The sequence below is a fragment of the Cynocephalus volans genome, chromosome 10 (genome assembly GCF_027409185.1).
Source record: "Cynocephalus volans isolate mCynVol1 chromosome 10, mCynVol1.pri, whole genome shotgun sequence".
Classification (NCBI taxonomy): Eukaryota; Metazoa; Chordata; class Mammalia; order Dermoptera; family Cynocephalidae; genus Cynocephalus; species Cynocephalus volans.
The window spans coordinates 30,973,445-30,993,326 of NC_084469.1; the positions used below are offsets into that span (position 1 = coordinate 30,973,445).

General features: G+C 51.8%; 1 protein-coding gene across 1 annotated transcript; it reads left to right on the forward strand.

Moving 5' to 3' along the window:
* The first annotated feature begins 528 nt into the window (after positions 1–528).
* Positions 529–19,629, forward strand: CTNS (cystinosin, lysosomal cystine transporter). The gene is made up of 11 exons (XM_063111944.1): positions 529–614; positions 3,801–3,879; positions 7,999–8,077; positions 9,398–9,482; positions 13,026–13,129; positions 13,246–13,377; positions 14,125–14,224; positions 14,311–14,430; positions 15,490–15,660; positions 17,311–17,428; positions 17,721–19,629. The coding sequence occupies exons 2-11, from the start codon at positions 3,819–3,821 to the stop codon at positions 17,852–17,854; spliced, it is 1,104 nt and encodes a 367-aa protein (XP_062968014.1). The 5' UTR covers positions 529–614; positions 3,801–3,818; the 3' UTR covers positions 17,855–19,629.
* Positions 19,630–19,882: the final 253 nt, after the last annotated feature.

The window sequence follows — 19,882 nt, forward strand, 5'->3', positions numbered from 1 at the left end:
CGTGGAGACGGCTGTAGCTCCGGCCCGCTGCCAGAGGCGCCCCCGCCCGCGCGCTTTGCCCGGGAGGGCGGGGCAGGGGCGGGGCCTCGCCTGCCGCCAGCCTTTCAGTCACACCCCCAAGACGACTTCTCGTCCTCCTATTGGTCTAAGAAGGTGGCCTCCCACACACCCTCGCGGCGGGCCCCGGCTATAGGTGGAGAAGAGGTGGAAGGCGGGACTAGGGGGCCCCAGCCCCGCAGGGGGAGTTTCCCGGACGGTGGGGCGCTGTCCGAGCCTCGCTCACCAAAGGAGCGCGGGGCTCGCCGAGAGGCGCTGGAGGCTCCGAGAGCCTCTGTGTCCCTAGAAGTGGCTTCATCCTCCCTCACATCAAGACCTCATCCCTAACCACCCGCTCCGCCCCAACCCCGCCCCGCCCCGTCCGGCTAAGACTCGCGGAAACTACAACTCCCAGAGCGGAGCGCGCCGATATCTGTATTCCACGAATCAGGTGGCTCGGGTCAGGTGACCCCTGGCCCGCCTTCACACAAAGTCAAGCCGACCCGGGGAACCTGGTACTTTACGGAGCTGCACCCGGCGCCACATTCCTGCGTCCCTCGAGCCTGGGAGGCTGTCAGGTGAGAGCCGGCGCTGCCCGGACAGCCTCCCCCCATTTCCCAGGCGGACCCCCTGAGGCCCAGAGACTGTCTCAGCACTTCGGCGGGACAGACTGTCGCGGACCCAGCCCCCCTCAACCGCGCCCGGGTTCCATCCCCTGCCACCGGTCCCGGCTTCGCGACACCAGACAGCCCCCAAGGTCCAAGGGCCCGCGTGGTGGTGAGCGGAGGCAGGGACACCGGGCTGTCGGGGAGGAGCGGGTGCCTCTATCCCAGTGCTGTTCCGAGCCCCCTTCCCGCCCACCTGCTCAGTCCCCACCTGAATCTGGGTCGGGGAGTTTGCGGATTGCTTTAGAGAGGAGAGACGCTGAGAAGACCATTCCTGGATCTCCTGTTGACAGCTGAGTACTGGGCAGGACGAGACGCTACCCTTCCCTCTGCGCTCCGGGGTTTTCAGACTGGAGGAAGGGAGGACACCTGGGCCTTGCCTTTGTCAGTAACTTTGAGGAAAATAACAATCTATGCTTTGCGAGAACTTGCTAGGTGCCCTAGGCAATAGTAGTAATTACTGTGCATCATTGTTTCTCAACCTTTTTATCTTATCAGCCCCCTCCCCACTTCCCATTGCCTGCCACATGAGATTTTAATACCACTGATAAATTCTGCAGTTATTTATATACTGTGGCCCTTTGAAGGGCCACAAACTGTTGTAATACTTAAGATTTTTTTTTTCACCCCACAAAAGCCAATTACAGCCCCAGTTGAGAATGCACACTTTACATCTCATTTAAATCCTGAGAGGTATTTACCACCTTCCCTGTTTTCCCATTAGGAAATTGAAGCTTGAGAAGGTTAAGTAGCACCCCCAGGCCACACAACAAATAAGTGGGGAGAGCCCAGGTTGAAACCTGTGCCATCTGTCTCCAGGGCATACTTTCCTTGCCACTATCTGTGTCACCTCTCCAGAAGCAGGAGACCCAGGGAGTTCCAGGTTATAAAATAGAGGACAGGACTACCCTGGCAGACAGGAGCTGCCACAGGAGATCCCTAACCCCAGTTTGCTCCTGGGAGGGGAATATAGGAGTGGGAGAGGCTTCTTGAAACAAGTGACATCTGAATGATGTTGCTTTGTGTTGCTTCGCCCCCCACGGATTTGTCACCCCACTTCCCCTGGGTGATGGAGATGCAAAGGATTACTCAAAGCCCATCTCTTCCCAGCAGTGAGAAGCCCCGAAGTGGGTAACTTCCCCAGGACCCTCCAGCAAGAGGCATCCCTTCCATTTGGGAAATTAATGCTGAATTGGGGTTCTCTTCCTGCATTTATTTTCCAGACCAGGAAGTTACAGGAAGAGAACAAAGGTGGGGTTATAGTTTAACAATATAGGCTGGTAACTTTCAGTGAAACAAGCCAGATGACATTCCAGTAAGGCAATTAAGTGGTCCTAACAACAACAGTTTGATCTTAGCAAACATTCCTTCTTAACAGCAATTTCTCAGTATCTTTACATAACAATCAGCAACTGGTCTGTCTTTGAGCCAGCAACCTGCTGTGCCACAATTCTTATCTTGCACCAGAGACTTATAGCCTGAGGAAAATTTCCTGTCCTTGCAAGGTCAATATTTGAAACTGCAAGACTTTGGAAAACCAGGCCCTGTGAAGTACATATGCTTTTTAGTATATTCCACAGAATGAGGCCTGGAAGATAGTTACAAAGGAAGAAGGGCATGCCAGGCAGAGGGCATTGTCATGAAATGCTCCATTTCTTTCTTGTAGCTTTCACAAGCCACTAGTTGTGTATAATTATCAATCCAATTTTTTTTAACATTTTAATTGACTTGTCTCTCAATGTCTTTCTGTCTGTCCTGGTGTCTTTCCTCCAGACTGTCTCAGCCTTTGAGTCTGGGGGACTTTTGCTGACTAATTGTTTTGAGTTTCTCAGTCCACATTCTGCTTCTGCGGAATGAGAAAAGAGCCGGGTAGGTCTGATTCTGCAACTGATTTCTGGAGGAAACCCCAGCCGCTGCCCTGGGGAACAAACTGAATCCTGACCTTGAAGGCACAGGGCAGATGTGAGGAGCAGAGAGCGGCACAGGAGAGAGGGAGGCCTGTGATCATCCCGTCTACACAGGAGAGCAATTCCTCGCAGGTCAGGGCACAGAGAGTGGAGGGCAGAGAGCACAGAGATCCAGCACCAAGGGCAAGACCTCCAGGGGAGGCCAGAGAGTGTGGAGATCAGTGCCAGCAGGTGGTAAAGCTCCCGGGAGGAGACCTAACAGATCAGGCTGAGGCCCCTGGAGGCGATGGGGGCAGGCGACGTCAGTCCGGAGCAGTCAGGGAGACTTCCTGAGGAGGGCAGAGGGGAGGTGTCAGGAGGCTCCTGAAGGCCTTTGGGGAAACTGAAACCAGAGTGGGAGCAGAGATGTTCCCATTACAGACCTCCCCCAGATCTGCCCACCATTTCCAAGAACGCTCAGAGGCTGTCAGGGGTGGAAGGACCTGAGCATTGAACACTGAGGCAGCATGTAGAAACCAGTTTCCAGAAATCCATGCTGACCTGTCCAGTCTTGTCCCCTGGCCACCTGCTGTGCTATGGGATTATGGGTGTGCAGCACCCTGTCTCCCTCCCTGTGCCAGTGAGCTGTTCCAGGGCTGATCTGGCACTTATCCCTCCCTGAGTTCTCGTTGTGAGTGATCTTTGACAGTCCTGGATAGTTGACGTTGTCAAATTAAAGTCTTAATCAAGAGTCAGTTGGTGTCATTAGCTCTAGATTCTTATCCCAGAACAGGAAATGAAATTAATTTCCTTAAGGTTTATAGGTTCACAAAGTCAAATATCGGACCACAGTTTTAACTTTTGGGGGGAAAAAAGAACCCCAAGCCACTGAAACTCTTCTTTCTTTCTGTTAACTAGGTTGCAAAGAGCAGCTGAAGAGGGAAAAATGGAGTCTTTGTTCATTTCCTCAGGGTGGGACCTTACACAACCCATGTAGTTGCCCTGAGCCCATTTGCCCATACATCAAAGAGAGATAGGTCCTCTCCAGGGCTCCTTTTCTGAGGTTGTGATGTAAAGCCCGTGAGGTCAGAGGTGTGAGAAAGTCCTTTATGAGCTGTCCCATGCCATGGTTCCAGATGGCACATCGTCTACCGGGAGCTGAGCTGATTCATCCTTAATGTGAAATGCTCTTGCTGTTTGTGTTTCTTCATAGTTCTGAGAACCGGGGAACATGATAAGGAATTGGCTGATTATTTTTATCCTTTCACCCCTGAAGCTCATAGAGAAATGTGGTAAGTTTAGAAAATGGGTTGTCACCTTTGTGAAGAGGGAAATCGTGGCTATAGGAGTGGATTAGTCTGTTTGTGTTGCTACAACAGGACACCTGAGACTGGGTAGTTTATAAAGAACAGAGGTTTATTTGGCTCTCAACTCTGGGATGGCCACATCTGGCGTGGGCCTCAGGCTGCTTCTACTCACAGCGAAAAGTGGCAAGTGGCCGGCAGGTACAAGCAGATCACATGGCGAGAGGAAGCAAGAGAGAGAGAGAGAGAGGAGATGCCAGGGTCTTTTTAAAACAACCAGCTCTCGCAGGAACTAATAGAGTGAGATCTCACTCACTACCTGCCCCCAGGGAGAGCATTAATCCATTCATCACTCAGCTCCCAACACTGCCACATTGGGGATGAGTTTTGGGGGTACAGTAACATTCAAACTCTGTCAAGGAGTGAGTAGCCTGACCTATTTGTCAACAAGGGTTTAATACTGTCCAGACCCCATGTGTCTGCCACCCTTTGGCCAAGTGGCTACTGGTATGATGGAACAGACCCAGGTCTGGGGTCCTGGGGTTTTACGAAGAGCCAGATGATTCCACAAATAATTGGCCTTCTGCCTTTGTGTTTCTGTTATCTTTTCTGTATCAACAAAGTGAACAGTTGGTTCTTAAAGTCAAACTGTACAACTGGGTCTTGAAATCAAACTGTGGAGCCCCAACAATCTGGGATAATATCTGTAAAGAATGGCCTATGCTCCTGCCCTGTGGACCTCACAAAAAGAGTCGTGGGTCCTGGAGGCCCAGGGGAGGCAGATGAGACAGCCACATGTGAGGAGTGTGCCTGGCATCCCCTTCCCATAGAGAAGGGCTGAGAAACAGGGTGCAGCAGCCCCAGCAGGGCTCAGGCCCCACAGAAGGCAGGCTGGTGTCAGGGCGTGCACGTCTTTGTAGGAGGACTGATCTTTGGAGCAGGCCCTTTGAGGTCTGCATCATCCTAGCAGTTCTCCCTCTGCCCAAAACAGTTCTGGAATTCTTTCCATGAATAGCTGTGTTTACACTCCAGGAGTGCCAGGCCCATTATTTTAATCATCAGCTTGGCTGTTGTCAAAAATCACATACATCTTGGGCTGAGCCCGTGGCGCACTCGGTAGAGTGCGGCGCTGGGAGCGCAGCGATGCTCCCGCCGCGGGTTCAGATCCTATATGGGAATGACCAGTGCACTCACTGGCTGAGTGCCGGTCACGAAAAAAACGACAAAAAAAAAAAAAAAAATCACATACATCTTAAAATCCCTAAGATTTCAGGTGGATCTAGTACAAACTACACGTTGCAGAAGTTTCCCAAGAGCCACGCACAGTGGCTGCACCACTGCAGTTATCTGGCCTCTTGAATCTCTGAGGAAACAGTGGTCATCTGATCATCTCTTCTAGGTTTGTTAAACAGTCAGGCACGTTACTTTGCAGTTACACTTGTGGATAAGAACTTTCTGAGAAATGAAAGGTCCTTGAGACCCCAGAACCCAGTGTTTCTCAATATAGAAGCCAGAGCCCCGCTCCAGCTCTACTGGATCATATTCTCAGGGACTAAGGCCAGAGTGTGTGTGTGTGTGTGTGCGCGCGCACACACGCACACACTTTAAAGCACCTTTTGTTTTGTTTTGGTTTTTGGCAGCTGGCCAGTACGGGGATCTGAACCCATGACCTTAGCTCCATTAGTAAACTAATGCATTCCCCTATGAAAGAAGAGAAAATCCAGCTACCACCATGCCAATTATGCAGAGGGAAACTGAGGTCTAGAGAGGGTAGAAACCTTCCCGAAAGTCACAGAGCTGGAAAGTAACAAAGCTAGGACCAGCATAGGATCCCTACTTCATTACATATGCATTGCTCTGCCTCCTTCCTGAATGTCATTACAAAAGAAGAGTGGACACTACTGTAAAATCAAGTAACTGGAATGGGACTTCCGGCCTCCTCCTGCTGTGCCTTCCTTCTCTTTGCTTTGGGGTGGTCCATTGAAGACCTTAGGCGAGCTGATTGGCCTTTAAAGTTTTTGTCTTTGAACTTCTTCGGGTGCAGTCTTGAGGCAGTGCAGTCTAGTGGCAAGAAGCTGGGCTTTGGAGCAGACAGGCCCAGGTTTCAATCCTGCTCCTGCCATCTTTGAGCTGTGTGGGCAAGACACCTTTCCTCCTGGAATTCTCAGTTTTCTTATGTCTAAGATAGGAATAGTAATACCTACCTCCCACTGTTGTAATAATTAGTAAATGGAAGTTAAGAGTAGAGCAGAGTGGGGTGGCTGGTTAGCTTAGTTGGTTAGAGCATGGTGTTATAACACCAGTGTCAAGGGTTTGGATCCCTGCATTGGCCAGCCACCAAAAACAAAGAAAAATGAAAAGTATAGCAGAGTGGCTGGCATGGGGGGTTGCAGAGTGGGAGAGGTGACAACAAGCATTAGATTAAAAACAAAAAACAAAAAAAACAGACTCTCTTTGGGGGAAACTTGGGGTGATCCCATTATAACCCATTTGATCATTCTGATGTGGTGTACAGAGGCTTCAACCCCAGAGCAAATGTGCTTTCCCAGGATAAGATGCCACCTTCCTAACTGCCTCCCATCTTGGGCTAAAAATGTCCTGCAATTATTACATGAAGATAATAATAGTTACCAACAATTATTTAGCACACAGGCCATATGGAAAGCATGTTACAAACACTGCTAAATTTTATCTTCACATTGGCCCTGTGAGATAGGTCTTGTTATTGTCTCTATTTTATAGGTAAGGAAATAGAGGCTCAGAGAGGTTAAATATGTTACCCGTGGTCACACAGCTACGAAATGTCAGAGCCAGGATGGAATTGTGTGACTTTGGAGCCCAGTGTCTCAATTGCTGAGTGCTGCCGTCTTCTGTGGTGCTAAGTGAGGGGGAAATAAACATTCTCTGATCTGGTTCTTTAAGAGTTCACTACCCACTTTTAAAATGCAAAGACTGTGGAAGAGCTAAGGCCATGTGGCTCTCCTCCTCACCCTGACCACCATCCCAGCCAAGCCCTGGGGACCAAGAGGTATGATGACTGCCTGGCATCATTTTCAGCATCCCTATCTATCCTGAGCAGTGGCTTGTTCTGGGACTTGTTTATCTGGTGTGGTCTTCAGCTCTAGGTAAAATATAACAGGCAGGGACAGTAAGTCCTGCCCTACCACAGCTGTGCAAGCCCATAACAGAACCTCAGATTGATGTCACAGCAGTGAGTGTGAAAGAGAAGGGCAGAGTTGTCAAAGCTGCTTCCTGGCCCTCAGGCCACACGTAAGGAGGGGACCATCCTACTCTGCTCTGAGTAGCTTGGCCTCTGCAAGGGCCGGGGTGGGGACACCGTGCTCTGAGGGACCCAGTGGGAAGGGAGGGGGCTGGAGACTGAGTCTCAGCCTAGGGGACTTACAGACTTAGGACAGAGCCTCAATCTGCATTCACATGGGGAGAGCTGGTATTAGAAGGCAGCTCAGACATGGTCTGAGATGTTCCAGGTAGCAGAGCTGGGCCCAGGAGTACAAGTTTCAGGCTGGCCGTGTCCCCTGGAAGAGAGGAGGTTACTATCCCTGAAGGTGTCCAGGCAGAGGAAGAGAAACTACCAGGTGGGAGTACTGAGAAGGGGAATCAAACAGAGGAGGCTGAATTGGGTAACTCAAGTTTCCTTCCAACCCGAGCATCTACAACTTCAGATATCAATTCTTCATCTTCTGCCTTAGAGGGGTCTGGGCAGAAGGAGCCCAGATCATGGCTTGGATTCCTTTGTGATAGTTTCTGGGCTCCATAGTTCTCCAACTATCTCTGGGCAACGCAGTCGCAGTCCCTCAGAGCCTGTCCATGGAGTGGGAGGGGGAGGCTACAGAGCTACAGCGTGTCCAGCTCAGGCTATGTCCTCTGTCCCTGTCTGGCGGCAGATGGGTAAGAAGCATAAAGAGGGCTGCTTTCCGGTCCTACCACGTAGCCTCTCAGTCACTCTGTGTCTTCCCCTAGAAATCAGGGGCTGTCATCAGTGAGTCAGAGCTCGTGAGGTCTAATGTCAGGGGCCTTGTCCCAGTGTCTGTTCATGGGCCTGAGCTCTCTGACCTGATGACTCGTCACTTATTTGGGTCCTTCCAGAATCGACCATCAGCCTCACTGTTCCTCCCGTTGTGAAGCTGGAAAATGGCAGCTCCACTGATGTCAGCATCACCCTTTGGTAAGTTGCCAGGCCCGGCTCTGTCCTCAGCCCCACGCAGACCCCACAGCTGGGTCAGGGCTGAGCCCTGGCTCAGTCAGTTCATATTTCAGACGTGAGGTTCTTGCCTCTTAACTGCAAGACAAGCCATAGAAAGAAGTGGTGCTAGCCCCGGCTGCAGAGCGAGCACCCAAAGTCTGACCCCCCACTGAGTCCTTGCTTCTCCTGGGAGGATGAGGAAGGGCCGCTTCTCCCCAGAGGCATGAATGAGCCCTTCCCCAGCTGAGAAGAGTGACCAGCAGTCTATGCCAGTCTTCCAAGTAGTCCTTCCCAAACTAAATATTTGAGGAGAGCCCTGAAGGTCAAGGGGCAAGGAGCTGAGCTGATGGTCAACCCTTCTGAAGTTGCTTCCAAAAAGCAGAAGTGACCGCATCGAGTGGATCCCGCTCATGTGATGCTCATGCTTAGCCTTTGTCTGAGAGTCTTTCTTGCTGACGTCTGCTGTTTTAGGCATGAGGGTCTCGTCCTAGTCCAGACTGTGCCAGAGAGCCCACCTCTTCTGTTCCCTTAGCTGCTTCATCCTGCTCTCGCCTCCCAGCCTTGAGGATTCACTGAAATGAAGATCTGGAACCCTGTCCTTTTCTCTATATTCCTCTCCCCTTTCCCTGCCTCTCTTGGGGGTGTGACATCACACCAAAGCTTTGGTTCCAAGGCCCCCAAGCGGGCCTGTCATTCCAGCCCCAATTCCTGCCATCTCTGTACATCAACACCTTGTAAATCTCACATGTCAGCCTCTTACCAAAACCCTCCCTTCTCCAGAATCCAACTTGAGTGAGTGGCTTCCTGCTGCCTTCCAAGTGAACTCCAGGCCTCTAGGCCCAGATGTGAGGATCCCCCAGCTGCCCCAGCCAGCATGTCCAACTTACCCAGTCAGAAACATCTGCTGGCTTTCCGGGGACACACTGCTCCCTCCTTGTACCGTCCAGAAGGCCCTCACCTCCTCAGGCAATCTGACCTTCACACAAATTCCTGCTCACGGCTGACCCTCTGGAAAGCTTGCTCACCTCCCGTCCCCCTCCAGCTGCTCCTCTGGTCTCTCACAGCCAGTTTGCTACCTTCTCCCATTTTCTCCCCACCCCAAAGGGAAATCTAGTCTCCTGAAAAAGATAGAAAACACCTAAGGAGCAGGGATTCCACCTCTCTGCTCTGCAGGGTTGAGCACGTAGCACCTCCTAGCCCTAACTGCTTGAGGAATGAAGGCCCAATGTGAAACCCAGAGGGTTGGTGGAGATCTCACACCGTCCCACTTCTCTGCAATAATCAGACTCTTGTCTTCCACAGGCATCCATTAAATGCAACCTTGGTGATCACTTTTAAAATCACATTTCGTTCAAAAAATATTACTATACTTGAGCTCCCTGATGAAGTAAGTAACAAATCTTAACTGATGGGTAGAGAAATGCTGGGTAACACCACACATTTTGATTAAGAGCTTGTGGAAACAGGTCACCTCGGCTGCCCCTGTTCCTTTGTTCTAGAAATCTATGATTTGGGCTTTGTTGGTGTCTTTGGGGATGAGTGTTTTGTGCCATGTACATGAAATTAAGAAGGTGTTAGTGAGAAATCTGAGAAAAAGTGGTTCTGAGAATGTAGATGCTTTTCGGGTGGCTTCCTAAGACCTGGCAGCACGAAGGGCATTCGTGGACCAGCAGCACTGGCCTTGCTTAAAAGCCTTTTAGAAATGCAGAATCTCAGGCCCCGTCCCAGACCAACTGATCCAAAATCTGCAAGATCCTCAGAGGATCTGAGGCCACATTAAAGTTTGTGAAGCGCTGTTCTGAGGCGACATTTGCTATGGTCCTCGAAGGATTCTTCATACCATGTGTTCTGTGAATGGCTAATTTCTGACAGTTTTTCATTCCATATTTTTCTTGGAGCTGTTCTTTTTTTTTTTTCTATTTCCATTGCTCCTACTCTAGCAAGGACCACTTCCTCTCATATCTGTCTCCAGATCTCCAGGCCATCCTGCTATCACACTGGTCCTCCTAAAGTGCCACCTTCTCTATGTCATTCCCCTCTGGATCCCTACTGCTTTTAATTCTCCCCACTTGCATTCAAGGACCTTCAGAAATTGGCTAGACTTACCTCTTACTCAACTCACAACTGTTGCCCTTGCTGGACAAGGCTGTGTTTCATCTCTTATAGATGCTACATTTATTTCTGTTGTTTCTCTTTTGCTCATTGTTTCCATATCTTTGCCTATTTATATCACACCATCCTTTAAACTCCATCTGAGATTTCACTTTTCCACAGTGCCTTATTTTGCTAACTCTAGTTTATAGTGGCTATCTACAATAATTTATTTTTATGCTAGAAATTTTATCTTTGTTATATAAAAGGATCACAAAACTTAACTCATACTACAACTTGAATATGAAGATAAAAAAAATTTTTTAATTTTTGATTATAAGAAAAAAAAATAAAGTTTGTGAAGTGCTGTTCTGAGACACTATTTCCAAAAGCCAGTACCAGAGGCTGTCTGCTGTATCAGTAATAATTACTCATAGCTTTATGCATTTATCTATTTGTGTGTACCCTGCTTCCACCTTACAAAGGATTTGAGCCAGTCACCATTCAACTGGACAAAAACAATCCATAAAGGTAGCAGCAGCTCAGAGGAAAAATAAGGATTTAAAAAAACAAACAAGATGAATGCAAGTCAGTTAGGATGAGTAACTTCTGGTGACCATAGTTAATAAGAATGTACTGTATGCTTGAATATTGCTAAGAGATTAGATCTTAAATGTTCCCACCACAAAAAAATAAGTATGTGAAGTGATGGATATGTTAAGTCGCTTGATTTAATCATTTCACAATGTATACATGTATGAAACATCACATCGTACATATGCCTGTAAATATTTCCAATATTTGTCAATTATACATCAAACAGCGGTGAAACACGATCAGTCTCAAGAGTTTGGAATCTGCAGTCTGAAAAATATAACATTACTGAGAGAAGAGTCTCAGAGCATCCAGCTAAAGGGACCTGTATAAAAGGCAAATCTCGTCCCTGGGTGGACACGTACCTCACAGGCTGCACCATTTCTTACAGCTGCCCTGCTGCGCAAGGTGCAAGGCCAGCAGGCAGGGCAAGGAAAGCCAACGGTTCCAGCAGCAGGTTCTGGCTCACAGCCCTCTGAGGTCTGATTTGCCCCACTGAACAAATTTAAACTCTTAAAGGAATGAATGCCACTTGGGTTAGGGCCAAACATCCAAGTGAAAATATCATCACTTAAAAATAGGTGAAAGTCCAGCATAATGTGTTAAGCAAAAGAAGCTTGACACACAAAAGCCCAGACTGTACGATTCCTTGTATGTAAAACAAATCTATGATGTTGGTCAGGGCAGCAGTTACCCTCAGGGTCAGGGGAGACTGGACAAGAGCAGAACAGGGTTTCTGGGTGTTGGAAACATTCCATTTCTTGGTCTGGGAATTGGATGCATTCAGCCTGTAGACATTTCATTAAGCTGTGATGTGTGATGTTATAGTTCAATTTTTTAAAAAATTTAACAGTGGGAGTCAAACAAACTTGTATAAGATGACCTTTATAGGCACCAACCCACCCTTTTAGGCTCATGCCTCACTCCCCTCCCAGCTCTGACCACTCTCACCCACTATCTGTGACACTGGAAACCATTGGTTAGAACTTGGGAGTCAGGTGGTCCAAGAGCCTGGCCGGTGAGCCTGGGGTAAGGTACTTCCCCCAACACAGAGCAGTTTCTTCATTTGTAGGTGTGGGGTTGATAATGTCTACTTGACAGTGTGATAAGGATCAAAAGCAGTAGCAAGTATCTAATGTCCAGGATTGTACCGGGCACATAGAAGACACTCAATAAAAAGTAGCAATTGTTATCATTTCATTCTGCCTTGTATTGACTGATTTCTGATTGATTGGTTTTCTCCCTCCCTATTTCCAGAAGGGATTTAGTGACCACTTACAAATATGCAAACAACATTGCAAGGAAACTCTATTAGAAGAAAGAATTGAGGTGATGGGAAAATAAAAGAGCCAAGAGTGGTGCATGTCATGAAGACATAGCTTGTAAGACATGGACCATATTGGACTCTAGGCTTTGCAGTAGCCACTAACATCATTTCAATTGTTCTGCCAAAGCCCTCTGATTTCTGGTGCTAAGACCAAAGAAGCAGTGTTTCAGGGGTCCTCATTAAGATGCCACTGTAGTCTAATGAGCCACATCTTTATGGTACCTGCAATACGGATGAAGGGAGAAACTCTCAAGAATTATCTAGGGAGCAGACAGGATGGGGACAGGGGACAGTTTGGTTCAGTAAAGATAACAACCTGCTGCCTGCCACTCTGGGGGGATTTGAGAGTATCAAGGGGAATGATTGGAAGGTGAGATGTTGCAGGAAGGCCTCCAAGTACTTGGAGCAGAGCTTTTGATAAGTATTGGGCAGAAATGAGGGAGAGAATGTTCTGGTGTATGCATCTCTTCTGTTTCATCACTGGGCAGCCAGGCTGGGCATGAGGCAGATGGACTTTTGTGGATACTGAGGAGCCTCCTGATAATAGTGGCAGTAGAGGAATTTGTAGTTGTCCTAGTGTGGTCGTGATGACCCTTACAGCTTGCTGTGTGCCAGGCTCTGTAGTGTGGGCTTTATGGACATTATGTCATTCATAGCAACCCTGTAAGGTGGACACAAGAGCATCCTACCTTCCCTCTGAGATAAGCCAGTGCAGGGCCTAAGGACAAGGCCATAACTCCACTCAGAAAGTCTGACACAGAGATGTAGGGGGCACAAGTTGGTTGGTTGTCCCTTTGGTCAGTAAGCTCTTGGGTGTGATCTGGCCCTCCATCCCCTAGTGTGTGGCCTGGAGCCAGACACTCAGTGAGGTCCTTGATAACTGTACATGGCATCGGATTGATTTCATCTTCCTACCAGGTGGTGGTGCCTCCCAGAGTGACAAATTCCTCTTTTCAAGTGACGTCTCACAATGTTGGACAAGTTACCACTTATCTGCAAGGAAATCATTCCAACCAGACTGGGTAGGCTGCCCCAGCCTGCGTGGGCCCTGCATGCGGAGGAGGGAGGCAGTGCCGGGCACGCAGGGTTCTCTTCAGAAGCCCAGCCTCAGCTCATCTGTCCCCAAATTCCTTTCTAGCCCAAGGATACGCTTCTTGGTGATCTACAGCAACATCGTTGATGTCATATGCCAGGTGACTGGCTGGATCTACTTTGTGGCCTGGTCCATCTCATTCTACCCTCAGGTGATTGAGAACTGGAAGCGGAAAAGGTAACGCGCTGAGCTTTGTGTGCAGCTGCACTTGGGCTGAGAACGGGACGTCCCAGCGAGGCTGCAGGCAGGGGCTTCACACCTCCCCCTCTGCTCTTCTCTCCACCTGCCCTGTTGAGAAAGCTGTCCTGAGGGGGAAGCCCTAAGAGCCTGGGCAGGACTTCCAGGGCTGGGCATCTGGTTCCTTGCCCAGTTCAACCCCTCCCTGGGAAAGCAACAAAGTGGGCTTCTCAGCTAAGTGGAGAATGGGCTGGATGCGGGAAAGTCTGCCTGCTCTTGGACAGTACAGCCCTAGAAGACTTAGGGGCAAGTCATGTATCCTTGGAGATTATCCATGTAGCCTTGGAGATTAAAGACAAAGAGGGCCTGGGGTTGTGTCTTTGTGCACAAAGGACGCAAGCTCTCCTGCAGTCACCCTGGCCACGTGGGCCTCTCGGGGGGCTGCCCAGCAGACAGCCAAGGAGGGAGATGCTTCTTGTGCAGCAGGTCCCCAGACTTCCCTCTGGGGCCAAACTTGAGGAGCAGGAGAAATCTCAGGAGGGAGAGAGGGAAGGAGGGAACCAGCTCTTAAGAGGGCAGGGAGTGGATGGCATCGATTGTTCTATCAAGAGGGACCTAAGGACAGTGCTCTCCTGGAGGTGGGCTGAGCCCTCCTTCCCCATGTGCTGGGAGTTCTGTCCCCTCCCACTCCCCCAGTAGTCCCAGGCCTCACCCCCTGCCCTGCTTTGTCTCCTTCACCCTACACAGTGTTGTTGGTCTGAGCTTCGACTTCGTGGCCCTGAACCTGACGGGCTTCATGGCCTACAGCGTGTTCAACATCGGCCTCCTCTGGGTGCCCTACATCAAGGTAGGCACTGCGCTCGCCACGGCCCCCGCAACTGCTCAGTGCCCTGGCTGCCCCTCACCACTCAGCTTCTCCCCACCCCCAAACAGGAGCAGTTTCTCCTCAAATCTCCCAATGGAGTGAACCCTGTGGACAGCAATGACGTCTTCTTCAGCCTGCACGCGGTCGTCCTCACTCTGATCATCATCGTGCAGTGCTGCCTGTATGAGGTGAGAGATCAGGCCACCCTGCCACCACCCACCCACGTCCCACCTGTCACTCCTACCTGCCATCCTACAGATGCGTAGACCCCCAGAGAGGAAATGTGAGCGTGCATTCAGCATCTGCTTCCCAGGGCCTGAAGAGTGGGCTAGGCCCTGAGCGGGGCACAGGGAACACCCTGGGAGTCCAAGCCCCCACGGACCTCCAAGTCTGGGGTGGGGGACACAGAGAGAGGCAGTGACAATCCAGCAGGCCGAGAGCTGTGTGGGAGGGGTGCCCGGGCAGCTCATGGAGGTACGATGGAGCCCTGGACCCCGCCAGGGATAGTCGAGGCCCAGCGCAGCGAAGGGGAAGAGGGACAGGGTGGGGCAGCCCCTTGGAGGCCGAGGGGTCAGGCGGGTCTCAAGTGCCTGGCTGGGGGGCCTGGGCTCAGGGCTGTTTCAGGACACCCCTGCTGTGACATGGGCCCCCTCCCCTATGGTTGTGCCACCTCTTCTGGGAGCTCCGTCAGACTCTGCAGGCCAGGAGGGGGCTGTTTGGGCCCCACCTTCATGAACTTTCTAGGTTTTCTTTCCCTTTGCCATGAAGCTCGGGTAAAGGAGGCCCACAGCGGGAGTGGGTCCTGGGAAGGCAGGGCTAGAATTTACCTCCCTGGCACCCTTCACTCCTGAATGAGCTCTGAAAGGCACCCATTTCTGCAAAGTGGGAACAAAAAGTGGATGGGAGCTGGGAGATGGACTGAACAGGAGACCCTGATGGCAAAAAGGTGTGGTTCGTGCTGGGGATGTGACCCCCAACACTTGGAGGCCTGGTGCCTCGTCCCAGCCCACATTCCATGACCCAGATGGAGCCCGATGATCTCTGGGATCTGTCCCCACCCCTCCCTTTCCCAGGCCACAGCCCCAGCACAGGCCTCCCTCGCCCAGGCTGCTCTGACGCCAGGGTCAGCTTCCATGCCCTCCCTTTCAGCCCACCCTCCACCCCTCTTCCCAGTCCCACCCTGTCCCCTCCTGAGTGGTCTCTGTGCCCCATCTGCATCCCCCACCCCTGTCTCGTCTCGTCCCCAGCGAGGCAGCCAGCGTGTGTCGTGGCCTGCCATCGGCTTCCTGGTGCTCTCGTGGCTCTTTGCATTTGTCACCATGATTGTGGCTGCAGTCGGCGCGACCACGTGGCTGCAGTTTCTCTTCTGCTTCTCCTACATCAAGCTGGCTGTCACGCTGGTCAAGTATTTTCCACAGGTATTTCAGGGCCTTCCTGCACGGCTGCTAACATGAGAGTTGCGAGGTTCAGAGCCCAGGCCCTGCTCCCGTAGGACAGCCTCTGCAGGGGCAGGGAGACGAGGATGGGATGCCACCATGGAAGCCACTGAGTCCAGCAGAGGCAGGACTGGCAGAAAGCCATCAGTACCACTGCCCACTCTTCCCTGCAGCCAGAGTCCCATGAGGAAGCCAGGGGAGGCCTCCAGGACTCCATGCTCCCCTCCAGGGGTTGGGTGGGCCATTCCCCTTGCCCACATTGCAGTCTCTCCTGACTTCAGTGCTGCCCCCATTACCATGACAACACACATCCCTGAGGAGCAGCAGCAAGAGATTCGGGAATGATTAGGTGGGACGAGGGAGCCCTCCACCGCGACCCCTTCCTGTGCAAAGATGTTCTCCTTGGGGTTCCTCAGCGCCCTCCCACAAGTACTATCCAGATCCAGGGGGTTACAGTCAAACACGGCTTCCCCCATAGCCGAATGGCCTGGGACAGGGTGGAGTGTGAAGCTGCCGACTGCAGACTTCCACCCGTGAATCTAGGGCCTCCTGTAACTCACCCCATTCCTAACAGAGAAGCCCCTTTTCAGCTTCCCCAGCACTGGCAGCCTTGTGCTTGGTGGGCTCAGGAAGGAGAGTGTTTGGCCAGGAGGCAGGCCTGACCCTTAAGGATCAGCAGGACTTAATCATGTGGACAAGAGAGGGGGTTGTTCCAGTCCAGGGCAGTCTGCATGAAGGCTTGGGCAGAGAATGAAGCTAGGGCCAGGCCATGGGGGGCCTGTGAGGGCTTCTGAGTAGAGATGGTCTTCAGGAAAATGGGACCTCAGTCCCTGAGTGTGAGAAACCTTGGGCTGGGAAAGCTGGGAGGCAGGAGCCGGGTTAGAGATGCTGGGAATGGTCTGAGATTGGAGAGGTGGCAGTAAATATAGACGAGGCTGGGGCTGATGGGAGCAGACCACCAAAGAGACTGAGACCTCCTTCCTGGGTGGTAGAAGGAGAGATTGCAGCAGTCAGAAACCCAGAGGGCTCTATGGTTTTGGAGGAAGTATGTGGGCACAGGCAGCAGGAAGAGGGGAGTGTCCGAGCGGATCACCCCCAGACCTAAGAAGCTCAGGGTGAGGCCTGGCATCCAGTTCATTCCACCCTACACTTGGGGAACCTAAGGCTACGAGGACTCAGTAACACGCCCATGGTGGAGCTGGGGTTCCAAACCAGGAGGGCAGGCTCCCAGCCAGTGTTCTAAGGCACAAGCTGAAGTCAGGACCAAGTCCGGGGAGAAGGTAGGAGGTGAGAAGCATCAAGGTTGCTGGGAAACTGGAATAGGGCTTTGTCCCCGGGGAGAGATGGAGAAGATGAGGAAGGCAGCATCTGCCCCTCCTGCCCCTGGAGCTGTGAGGTGCAGGGTGGGAGGGGGCATTGCTTGCCATTTTGCAGATGAGACCCACAGGACCACCCAAACTGTTCCTTGGCTGAGGCTTGTCAGAGCCCAAAGGTCACTGCATTCCTTGGAGCTGAGGCCTGGGCACATGAGTGGGAGGAATTAGAGCCGCTCTTGTTTGGAGTGGTGGTCACAAGGCAAGTGAGGCAGCTGCCCAGCCCCCTCACCGCCCTCCGTCTGTCTCTCTGGCCCAGGCCTACATGAACTTTTACTACAAAAGCACCGAGGGCTGGAGCATTGGCAATGTGCTCCTGGACTTCACTGGGGGCAGCTTCAGCCTCCTGCAGATGTTCCTGCAATCCTACAACAACGGTGAGTCAGCCAGCATGCTGCCCATGCCCTGCCCCGTGGGCTGGAGGCACAGGGTGGGCCAGACTTTCTGGGTCCCCCAGCCAGGGCTACACCCCCCAGACCCAGCCCTGCAGCCTGGGAACCCAAGCCAATCCCAGCCCCCAAAGAGAGACTCACCTAGGGGCCTTCACAGCTGGAGGACCTGTGGGGTTCTGGGCAGATGGGGATCCCCACCACCCACAGCCCCACAGGCTCCAGCTGCTTCAGAAGCTGCCAACCTAAAGCCAATTCTGTCCTCTCTGGCTATTAACAGACCAGTGGACACTGATCTTCGGGGACCCAACCAAGTTTGGACTCGGCATCTTCTCCATCTTCTTCGATATTGTCTTCTTCATCCAGCACTTCTGTTTGTACAGAAAGAAACCAGGGTACGACCAGCTGAACTAGCACCCAGGGACCCAGTGTAAACAGCCCAGGCCCTGTGTCCTGGTGGGGAAGGCTCCACCCATGAAGGCCAGAGATGAAGTCTGGCGTGCAAGGGAGAAACGCTCTTTTCCTCAGGGCCAAATGCCTTAACTCGAACCCACCTGCCTTCATCCACAGCCCAGACCCCTCCTGGGCCAGGGAGGAAGCTCCCTCTGGGACAGACACCTGACTCTGCTCCGAGACTGAAAGCCAGACCTCTAGCAACCCCTCCCAACCTCCCCAAGGTCTCAGCCCCTCCTGGGCCTCGCTGGCCAGACATCTTTGATGCCGCCGTCTCTCTTTTCTTTAAGGCTTCAGGCAGCACGCACAGGTTCTGGCAGCCATCTCAGGCAGGACTGGGCGCTGAGCTTGCAGCCGAAGGCCTTGTCCCAACCAACCAGTGTTTCTGGGAGCAGCTTGAAGGGCTGACCTTGCAGCCGGAGAGCCAAGGGTACTTTGCTGTCACTGCTGTGTTCCCAGAGACCGAGCAGCCAGGTGCTGGGGCCAGTGGACTCAGAAGTGCTGGTGCTGGTGGCGGAGGGGCTAGGACTTTGGGGTTAGACCTGGGGTCCCTTCTCTGAAGGCCGCATTCCTGACACTCACTTGTTCTATGTAACTCAACTTCCACGACTGCAGTAACAGGTGACCCAGGCCAGGGCCTGGGAAAGAGAATTTTGGAGGCCTGAGGTGCCCACCAGAGTTCTGAACAAGACTCATGCCCAACACCCTCTGGAGCTTTATCACAAAAAGTCAGGTGATCACACTAACTCCTTTCAGATTTTCTGGAGGGGTGTTTTGGAAGTGGCTTGCTTACTTCTGCCCTCCCTCCAACTCCACTTTCCCAGAGTCAGATGGGGACCCATCTGAGCACCCCCAGCTGTCTCTACCTAGCATCTGGAGCGAAGGAGACACATACACACTCCCTCTCCACCAGTCTGTGCCTTAGAGGCCTGTTCAACCTGCCAAATGGTGAGAGTAGCTCCCCCCAGAGGGGAGGGAAGGCCACCTGCCCTCCCTTTCCCCAGGCCCGTACCTGAGACTCAGATAAGAGCTGGAGATCACCTCACACAATCCTTATGGGCCCAACCCTGATCTCAAACCTCCTCCCCCACCCCAAGCCACTGTCCTTCCTATGGCAGGAGGGGAGGGTCCCAGGACGTGCCTTGTACATGCCTTGAGTTTGTCAATCCACTCTGACTTTTTTACTACAAGATCAGGGTGAGGGGCCTGTATCTGTAATTGAAACCTGACTTGTCTCCTTTCTGCACATTCTGCGCACTTGCTAGGTGCAGAAGGCAGGTGTGTTAGCCTTCAGAGCCAAGTCGTCTCTTAGGGAGACAGCCTTGTTCGCCTCATATAAGGAAACGAGTAGGGTTGTGAAGCTCACTGACCCGAGGTAACTGCATGCTGACCCCACACTTCATTGGGGGTGCCTTCCTGGCTAGTGTGAGACTCCTGCCCACTTGGGCCAGGTAGGTCTCACAGGTACCATGCCTCCGCCATTACCAGGCACACCACTCAAGCTGTGGATGTGAGCAGGGGCTGGTGAGGTTTTTCAGGGCACGCCACCACAGGGAGCCGAGCAGTGGGGGTCTTACTCTTCACATTCTTCCTCTATCCAGTTGTCAATCAAAGAATTTAAGGTCTTAATTCTCCAGAGCAGAGAATGCACCCTGGCCCTGCCCACAGACCTGTTTTCTTTGGGCTTTCCAGTGATTTTTATAAAGTGTGTTATTGGGTGCCACACTTTTTTTTTTTTTTTTGAGTGGTGGAACAGGAAGTCAGCTTTTATTCAGGAACACCAGTGACCTGAGGAGATGTTAGGCTAACCCTTCAGTAAACCTGAAAGAAAATGGCCAGACTAAAGCCATCTCTAAGACTCAGATTTACGGAGGGGTTTTTTAAGAGGGGGCTGAGGGAATGGAATGTGGGGAGTGAAAAGCAGGAGGGAGAGGGGGATGTGAGCTGTGGAGGCTCTGAGCAAGGAGCCAGGTGCAAGGTCTCGCCAAG